This window comes from Taurulus bubalis (assembly GCF_910589615.1).
Source record: "Taurulus bubalis genome assembly, chromosome: 13".
Lineage (NCBI taxonomy): Eukaryota > Metazoa > Chordata > Actinopteri > Perciformes > Cottidae > Taurulus > Taurulus bubalis.
The window spans coordinates 21,681,405-21,691,558 of NC_136601.1; the positions used below are offsets into that span (position 1 = coordinate 21,681,405).

The following is a 10,154-nucleotide window of genomic DNA, read 5'->3' on the forward strand; positions in this document are numbered from 1 at the left end:
GTCGTATTATTGGAAATCCAGTGGATCCAGTGTTTTTGGAGTACAAATCAGGATATCTCACAATCTGCTGCTCAGATTTTGAACATTCTTTTTTTTTTTAATTAAGGTACCCCACCTTAATAGAGGTGCACTGTAGTGGCCCGTTAATTTGTGTTAGCACAACAGTTTATTGAGGCCTTTAACCCTTCAGGGTCTTAGGCCTTTTTCTCAATTTTACATAATCTCTTAAATTCACCTTTACAGGCACTTGCATATGAGATATATACCCATGTGTTACATCAAAAATTGCAGAACAATCTCAGCTCTTTATATAACGAGGCACCATTGCCCAAAGGCACAAGAGTAAAGAGATAACATGGCCCTAAAGCGGAAAAATTAAAGGTTGATTTATTCATATCTCTTGAAAACATAACTTTTACTCATGTGAACAAACTGTTTTGGTGATGTAAATTCTTAGTCTTAGGTTCACACAAGCAGTGGGATATATGGATAAAATGGTAGATACATGTAAATACATGTCAAATACCAAATTTTGTATTATCATTTTTTGAGTAGTTGTGTTGTCAGTCCCGCTCTCATTTTGATGAAAGTAGTGACAGAGACAAAATGGGACTCAGAAATGACTTTTACAGACCAAGCTCCATGGGGTGTGTGCAAATAAAAGAAAAATACTACAGTTTTTGTTTTCAAACAAAATATTTACTATATATTTGAGTCAATATGTACTATTGAAAAACAAACTATTCACAATGTTTACACAATGTGCATGTTTCAGTTTCATTTTTTCAAGAACAGTTTTCAGAACAAGAACAGCATGTGTACTCTGTATGTATGTGTGTTCTGTGTACTCTTTACCAGCACATGGTTGTGTGTCGCGTCACGCAGAATAAAACTGAACAGCAGATAGGAGCGGAGCAGAGCTGCCGTCTCTCTGGCAACTGTAGTTCTGCAGTGCACTGCAAGAAAACGCTTTTAGCTGGTTTTTAGCTGGGTAGTGTGCTGTCTAAGTGAAAACTAGTGTATTTTTACAGCGCAGGTGGGTGGGTAGGTCCTTAGGGATTTCCTGAATGTTCATTGGGTAGTTTCACACAAAATGTCAATGGACACCTGAAATGACAAATCACGGGGAAAGGCGGAGCTCAACACAGACTCCACGGACTGTCAGCTCCTGTGAGAGTCACGTAGGAACATTTAGTGGCACCTAGTGGTGAAGCTGCAGATTGCAACCAACTGAATACCACTCATTTCACTCCTTTTCTAAGCGTGACGAAGAATTAGGGTGGCCTTCAGGAACCAAAAAAAAGCGAAAGGCTCTCTAGCTAGTGTTTGGTTTGTCCCTTCTGGGCTACTGTAGAAACATGGCAAATCACTGGAGTGGACCCGCTCCCCAGTATGGTAATAAAACCCTTCTTAGTTTCAGGTGATTATATTTGATTAAAAACATGGTTACAATAAATCATGTAAATCATACAAAGAAATATAATGTATAGTTGTTTGATTGTATTGGCATAGTGTTTGTGAAGAATCACAATTATTAATATGTTAAAATTGTTTTATTTGTATTGAATAAACATAATTGACATATTTTGAAATATAACAGGATTATAAACTATAAAACATGTACTATTAACGCGGCGTAATGAATGAGCTGCTTGAACTGCAGTGACTGTTCAAATGTGTTGTCCTTCATGCTCATTTTACCAGATCAATAGTGAGTATTATCAAGAAATACATTCTTAAATCCATACTGATGTATGTAAGGCAACAGTGATCCAATGCAGAATCGGAGTGAAGTAATGTATTGGTGTTGGCTGTCTGCATAGTTGAGTGGAGGTTATTGCTGACCGAAGTCCCTCTGCATCTCTGTCTTTTAGTCAGTTGTTGTTTGTTGGCCTTTATGTACAGAACTCCACATTTCAAGTCAATTATGCTAGTTACTAATGGGTGGTGAAAAAAAGGTCCATCCTTTTCACTCCTTCATGTATCCACTTCCTCAGCTTTTCTCTGATCCTCATCTCGTCATTTGTCCTCCCAGTATTCTGCGTCCTCGTCGCTTTGTTAGAGGCAAAGATGTTGGGCCGGTCCACCGCTTTCAGCCTCATTCCTGGAACACAGAGAGGAAGGAGTCCATCACTACTTTGATCTCAGCTCTGACAGCTCTGGGTTTGTCTATCTGAGAGGTTTTAAAGGGGATCCACACAGCGATTTGGACGTTTACTCATCGTACTGTGACACTGGAGCTCATCAGGTTATTTATTATTGGTAGTATAACGTCATACAGCATGCACAATATAAATATCACTTACAGAAGACATATTTTCAGTGAAATTGAAATGACAGAAGTCTATCATACAATGTACAAATGGCTGTGTACTTTGTTGATGCTGTATGAATGGACTCAGATGACCAGAGGGCTGGCGGCTATGCTGTTGATTCTGGAGTGGTTAATGGCATGGTTTAAATCGACAAGGAACAGAAATACACACAGTAATCACTCCACAAGAAAAAAAAATTAAAATAACTGTACCATACACAGATATCAAATATCCACAAATAATCGAAACGTATGCAAGAAAATACTTTGCTTTTTAATCCACCTATTTATCCTGAATAAAAAACGATAACTGCCTGGTTCGAGGCACATATCTGGCAAAGGTTGCAAGAACCAACTGGAGCATTAAAGGTTCCAAGGAGCACAATTAATACAAGAAGTTTGGAACAACCAGGACTCCTTCGAGAGGCGGCCAGAGCAATGCAGGAACGAGGCTCGTGGTAAGAAAGGTGACCACAAACTCGATGGTCACTCTTGCTGAGCTCCACAGATCCTGTGTGGAAATGGGAGAAACTTCCAGAAGGACAACAATCACTGAGAACTCACTGATCACTGGGACTGATGAGGGTGGAGGGCAAGCTGAACAGAGCAAAGTACAGGAGTGTTCATGACATACAGGTCCAGAGTCTGAACACAATTCATTTTGAATGAGTTATGCCAAACGCAGAGCTCTACCGTACAAACTATGTCTATAAATGTATGTGTATAAACAATTACAAAGCTGCTGTTTCTACGCCTAGATGGCGATATTTTGAGTGTCGGTGAAGATGCTACAAAGTTAGCAAAGCTCCGATTGATCCAAGCTCCATTGAGAAAAAGTGATTTGCTTGTCGTCTTGCGGAGAGAACTAACAAAATAGGATTTCAGACTTTTTCACAAATCTTCATCAATATGTAGTTATTTCAGCATTCACTTTATCCATTTATTGCAATTAAAGCACAGATAAAGTTCACGAGATTCACACTGAAGCATTCAGTGAGAACACAGAGGAGTCAACTCTAACTCATTCATTTATTGGGGGGGGGAAAGCCCAGATGTCTGTGGCTCCATAGCTGTAGCCCTGCTGTCGGTCAGGGCTAACATTACTGTTTGTTGTTCTGAATCTCTGGTTACGCTCCCACTAGATCACGGCAGTTGGCCAAGCAGACACATTTAATTTCAAACTCATTTTGACCAGAAAAATGTGCCAACAATAATCTTTCAGATTATGTGCACAGCACAGACATAAAAAATATATGTAATGAAGTACAGTATATACTTCTTTCTTCACTCAAACTATAATGTGAGTAGTAAAAACTCTTAGTACTGAAATGAGTTCCAGTTATCCAAGATATTTGGGACCTCAGGTTTAAGGTGCTGCAAAAATCCAAACCCAGAAGAAGTTAAAAAAAAAGTAAATTCTTGCTAACTGTGCACACAGACTCAGTGGCTCTGAGGAAAATGAAAAAAAGTGTGCCCCTCTCCCAACCCATCGAACACTCACACGCACACACACGCACACACGCACACACACACACACACACACACACACACACACACACACACTCCCCCCCCCTGTCTTTCCACCAGCTGCTGATGTCTGACAGGCTGCTGATGACTGTGTTTTTTCCCCTCCTTGTTTCAAAGTATGTTGGAGCAGATGGCCTGGAGAGGCAGAGTGGGGGAATGTGTTGGAGAGACTGCTGGGGAATGTGCCAAGTGTGTGTGTGTGTGTGTGTGTGTGTGTGTGTGTGTGTGTGTGTGTGTGTGTGTGTGTGTGTGTGTGTGTGTGTTTGTGTGAACATTTGTGTGGTTTCAGTTCGCGTGCCTTCTTGCTGCCCTCTGCCCTTCATGGCGCCAGCTCCACTTCCCTTCCACTCTAAACATCTGGTGTCTGGAACTTTGAGAACACACAAATACATGCGCACACACGCACACACACACACGCACACACACGCACAGCAAGCAGGGAAAAAGCCCTCAGCTAGTTAACGTCTGAGAGAGCAGCATGACTGCAATAGTGTGAGGCTGGATGTAAAAGCACGTTGACGGCAGTAGAGGAAAATCTTCAATCCAAGCTTTCTCCCTTTGAAATATATTCATTTAAAGAATCACATGGGTGTGAAGTCACATTTAGCCATCCCTTTTTTTAATGCCAATGTGTACTTTAAGTGTTCTGTTCATAGTTGTATATTAAAAGGAAGACATTTTTTTATTTTTGGGAAGTTTCTTTTCCTCAGAAAGTGAATGCATTCCGCTTCCTTAGCAGGCTGCCAGAGGGTCGGTGTTACACAGGGGAAGGTGAGCAGACTTGCTAATGGTACAGAAGGGGAGGGAACATATTTAACTGCCCCCAAATTACATGTGTAGCCACGTTTACGCGCAACTTAATGTGCTATAGCTAGCAGCTAGCCTGTTAACTGACACTAGCAGTGCACTGTTCCCCATTAAATGTTCATTTGGGGGCTCCTTCAATAGGCCACACTGGAGAACAGGTAGTGTTCATGTTCGTTTGGGGGCTCCTTCAACAGGTCACGCTGGAGAACAGGTAGTGTTAGCAGGGAAGCTAATGCGGGTTGTTGGTCGGAGGTTGTTATGACCGTCTGTGATCAAGCGCTGACATTCATGCTTTATGCACATACTCAGGTCTACAACACAAAGGTGTTTGGCAGGTGATACCATACCAACCTGAAACCAGAGGGAGGAGCCAAAAACAATGTGTTTTATTTAGAGTTACTACAAGGAACGTTTAATCGGTTAAACAAATTCTCAATTAAATACTGACGCCTCTATATGACCTCCATGCGTTAAGAAGAGCGGGTTCTTTTAACCACTGGGTCAGGAGTTCAATCCCCAGTCCTACTGTCTGCATGTCAAGTGTCATTTGTGATATTTGTGATGCACTATTGATCTCAAGCATTCTTGTCATAATTTTTCTCTTTTCTGTCTTCTCACAATCAATCCTCTGACATTCACAATAGATGACATGCATATTCATGAACCTTATAGGAACGCTATTTCATCATTTAAAATTAATGTCAGTTTTGGGGAAGTGTCATACTCAATTCCAGGTTCATACTTGTACTACAACACTTCAATATTCAAAACACGTTATTTGTTTCTCATACTGTCTGTCTAAGACACATCCAGAGTGTTTAAATCTGTGGAGTCTCACATTTCTGAGTATGGGCTGTGTGTGTTTTTCCATGGATTGAGTGTTCCAGTACTTGCTTTCAAAGTATTTATATATAACGTAGACCTGCTTTATAAAAACTCCCTTTTTATACGACATGCCCTTGAATCTAAATAAAAAGTTTACTTTCTTTAACTTCCACCCACTTACATCAATTAAAAAGGCCAGCAAGCTGAACGCTGTAGTATATCGACTGAACATTGAGCTTCATTTTCATTTCATGAACAATTCCAGGTACAAAACATTGCGTTGCATCGTTTGCATCACTTCTAAGATGGCTTGTCAAAGGGAAACAAGGCCCAGGTGAGTTGGGTCTGCTGGAGATATCATACTGTACGGTCTCAAATAAAACGTAGGAGTTAAATAATAGTTCAGGGCATGTTCAGCACAGATAAAGGCGGGGGAAAACATATTGAACTGTTGTACTGTAATGGCTCACATGCTACATTTACACAGTAAAGCTAGTTCCTGCTTCCAGAGTTTCATTGACAGTAACTTAACAGGAAACAAAAGGATGTTAAGTAAGAATGATTGGAATTAAATAATGACTGCAAACAGTAGTGTAAAGAGAACGTGCTCTCATCAGTGGTGGGTAAGACATCCCTGCTGTGGACATTATACTATATGTATCAAGACAACAGGTAAACATGGACAATGTGTTAAGTTTGTATAACAACAAATTAAAATCAGGAGCAGGTCAGAAAACAGGGAGGCCTCATACTGAAATATGGTCAGACATAATTCTAACGGTGGATTTGTTTCTTTCTGTAGCCACGACTTCAGAATGTACGTGAGAGAAGGAGTGCAGTCTCACCTTCCTCTTCTTGCTCCTGCCCTCGGCCTGCAGGGTCCTGGTGCACTGCTCCACACACTCAGAGAAGTTCAGACTGCTGTGGTTGGGACTGTAGTCCAGCTCAGCCAACTGACCCAGAGACAGGATGTAGTTGCAGGCTATACGTAATATTGCCAGCTTGGAAAGCTTCTGCCCATAAGAGTAACAAGGCACCTGGAGAGAGGAGGAAATAGGGATCAGAACGTGTGTATGTTTCAGCAAACCACAGATATGTTGGGTGTTTTTGCAGCAAGTAGATGACATAGTATAGCAAATGGACTTGTACTTGACTGCTCAAAGCACTTTCACACTACTAGTCACCCATTCATACACTGATGGGAGTGGCTAAGGTTCCACCTGCCCATCAGGAGGAGCTAACATTCACACACCGTAGGCGCAGCTACGGGAGACATTTGGGGTTAAGTGTCCTGCCCAATGACACAGCTACATGGACTAGCGGAGCCGGGGATCGAACTGCCGATCCTCTGATTGAAGGACGACCCTGCTCACCACTGAGCCACAGTCGCCAAGTGAAGTGACTGTTATGAAAAGTTACATAGTATAATATCACTATTGAAAGTTACATGGTATGAAAACAAGCATAACAAGCAAGAAAATCCTCTCAGGCGAATCCAATGGCACGGAGGGGCAGTGTGTTGAGACAAAGCATTATAAATGGTGAAATCAAAGAGTCATGGTCTGAAACCGAAAGACCACCCTCTTGAATAAAGATTTAAAACGCTCCATACACACTAAATAGTTGGAGTTTGTCCCACATCCTCCAACGCCACCCAACTAAATGGCTGTTTCCATGATCATTTAAATGCTTGCTGCGCTTCAACGCAGAAACCTTTTCTTTACCAACCTCCATTGTGTCGCGAGTGCCTGATCGGTACTGCGCATGTGCAACTCAACAGATCTGAGAAGGAAGCGAGATGGCTCAATCACATTTTTACCACTTGCTCGATCGGGCAAGTGAGTTTCTAGATTTACTAGCACTACGTAGCATTTGACTTATTCAGTTTCCACTCCATTATTTAAGCTGTTTTATCTGAATTAAGAAACATTTGTCACCCAATGCAACAGCATGGCTCTTTCAAGTTTCTATCAGTTTTGGGTGGCAGTGGCATGGTGGCTAAGATGTATGAGGCTTTGTGCTCTTTTAAGCAAACTGGTGCAAGCAACCTTACTTTTTAAATCTGATCAAACAGAATCTCTTGTTTGCTGTGCATGTTGCCATCCTAACGTTGCTTTGCTAGAAGAACATTGTACAGTGCTTTAAATGACTAAATAAGTGAACCTGTATTCACTTCAGTTACAGACCGACAGACTTCTTCTTCTTGTTTCATTTCCTGCAGAATATAGTCAGCGTCTGCATATTGAGGCCCCCGTAAACATATTTACTCAAAGCCCAAAAATGTATGTGATTATGCAATGTTAATGTGAAGAGCATGCTTGAGTTGGAGCTTGAACATGTGTGCGTGTGTTGCGTTATCAGTATAGAACGTGAGTCTGACCTGCTTCCTCAGGTTCTCAAACGCAGCACTGATGGTGTGGACACGGGTTCTCTCTCGGGCGTTGGCCAGAAGCCTCCTGGTCTGCTGGACGACTTTGACCTCTGGGTGACGGCCAGGTCCATCAGTACTCCCCCCAGCCTGCTTCCTGGGAGACTCCTGAAAGCAGAAGGACATTTGTTTTTCTGTTTTCACTGAACTAAACAACAGCACCATTTTATTCAACTGTCCTCTGGAACAGAGCTTCTAACACACAAGTCCCCGCATAGGGTTTTTCCACAGGACAGCAAGGTTACCTTGCGTTTACTATACCTTCTTCACAATTAAAGCTTCCCACCAGTGGATAGTTTTAAATGTGAATAGCAGCAGTCGGAAATAAAATCATGGCTATGCCCTGCTGGCTTGGCACGCCGTGGCTGACCCAGGCCCATGCAAAACCTCTATCAGACCTCGAAGGCAGCAGTTAATCCTTCTAACCAAACCCTGATGAACACCTCACAATAATTAACCTAGGTTCATGTGCACCTAACTACAGCTAATTATTGTATATTAAAATGTATGTTTATCAGTTCATTGTATTGTTTTGTCATTTTGTTAGAAATGTGTAACCTCACTGGGCTTTCAGATTCTTTTTTTTACCTTGAGAAAATAAGACTTCTGGGGATTCAGAAGAAGACGTTTTGCAGTGAGTTCATAATGGAATCCAGAAAACAAGAAAGCTTGAAGCATAAGGACTGCTCAATCCCAAAGCTACATGTTTGGATGGGTCACCGGAATGACACAGCCAGCATATGAAAGCACATTTACTCCTGGGCCTGTACTGACAGACAGCCTACAGTCTCATGTGCAGTCTTTCTATTACAGAATAGCACATCAGTATTGAGGATGGGCAGAACCCCACCACACTAACTCAAACTCTAACGCTATTCATTTGCATCAATAAATTGTACAGTACTGATTAATAATTGCTGATGAGTATTGCCCATTCCAAATGATCACAACAAATGCACTAAATTATAGCTGCACAGCAATAACAAATGTGTAGCTAACAGTTATTTTCATTACTAATTCATATATTGGTTATTTTTCAGTTTTTATTAAATGTCTTGTTTTGTAAGATATTAAGTTGACTATATATGCACATACAATTCACTGGGATTTAATACATCTAGCTTAAACCATTAATCAATTATCAAAATGTTGCAGATTCATATTCTATCTAATTCCAATACTTTGATATTTCTCCGTATTATTTTCTTCAGATACACTCCACACAATCACCTCAGGTGACTGATCCTGGGGCTCCAAATACTCGTGACACTGGGAGGTCTGGGAGGCCCTCGGCACCGGCAGCGCTGAGGTTTGGGGCTCCAGGGAGAAGGCCTGGTGGCCGGGTGAATGGCTGTGGCTGCTGCTGGATGATGTCGACAGAGGGAAAGTGGAGCGGAGGCCCAGTTTGAGTCTGTTGGACAGAGGCTGGGATATGGCAGTGGGCCAGTGGGAGATCTCAGAGTTAGAGAATGGAGAGGCGGGTAACTGGGACAGTTTGGAAGTGATGCCAGGCACGTTAATGCCAATTCTCATGTCTATGGCACCGCTCTGATCTGGAGCCTCGCTGCCTTCTGGTAGTCCGGACAGAATCCCCGTAGTACTGGCTATCCCCTCGCGTGACATCATGAGCTGTCTCTGTGGAGGCGCCAACCTGCTGACATCACACCCCTCTGTCTGCGTGTCATCTACTGAGGTCACATCCGACCCGCTCTCTGGATAGGTCGCCATCCTCTCGGGCTCAGGGCCGCTGTAAAGCCTTTTAGGCTCCCGAGACTTCCTCTTGAACTTCTTGTTGGTGTCTGGCACAGAGATCAGCACTGGCTCTTTGGTCATGGATCTATTCCAATTGTTACTCAGTGGATGAGGGTTCTTCATTTTCCCGACAATTAGTGTAACTAACAAGCTGTTGAAGTGAAATTTGAACGGCAAATCTAATTTCAACTATGCAAAATACAGATGTACGGAATGCAAAGCCTTCAAAACAATTTCACTGTCATCTTTCAAACTCTTCACCTGCTGGAAGCGTTGGCTTCATTGCTGTAATCCAGTGAAAGAGGACCTTTGTGTTTCAGACACAACTTTTGGTCCAAGTCTATGTGAAAGTTTCCAACTCATAATGTACCCATACTTAACCGGTATGAGTTAAAAAAAACAACAACCTTCCTTCCTGCCCAGCCTTCAGCTGCCAACAGTGTAACACAAGCTGCTCAGCGGTGCTGACAGAAGCTGCACAGCCGTTGAGCTACTCCGACT

The 10,154-nt window shown here is 42.2% G+C and overlaps 1 protein-coding gene across 1 annotated transcript; it reads right to left on the reverse strand.

Moving 5' to 3' along the window:
* Positions 1-1,629: 1,629 nt before the first annotated feature.
* Positions 1,630-9,776, reverse strand: atoh8 (atonal bHLH transcription factor 8; the record flags this gene model as incomplete). The annotated part of the gene is made up of 4 exons (XM_079229185.1): positions 1,630-2,104; positions 6,319-6,510; positions 7,854-8,009; positions 9,132-9,776. The coding sequence occupies 4 exons, from the start codon at positions 9,774-9,776 to the stop codon at positions 2,099-2,101; spliced, it is 999 nt and encodes a 332-aa protein (XP_079085311.1). The 3' UTR covers positions 1,630-2,098.
* Positions 9,777-10,154: the final 378 nt, after the last annotated feature.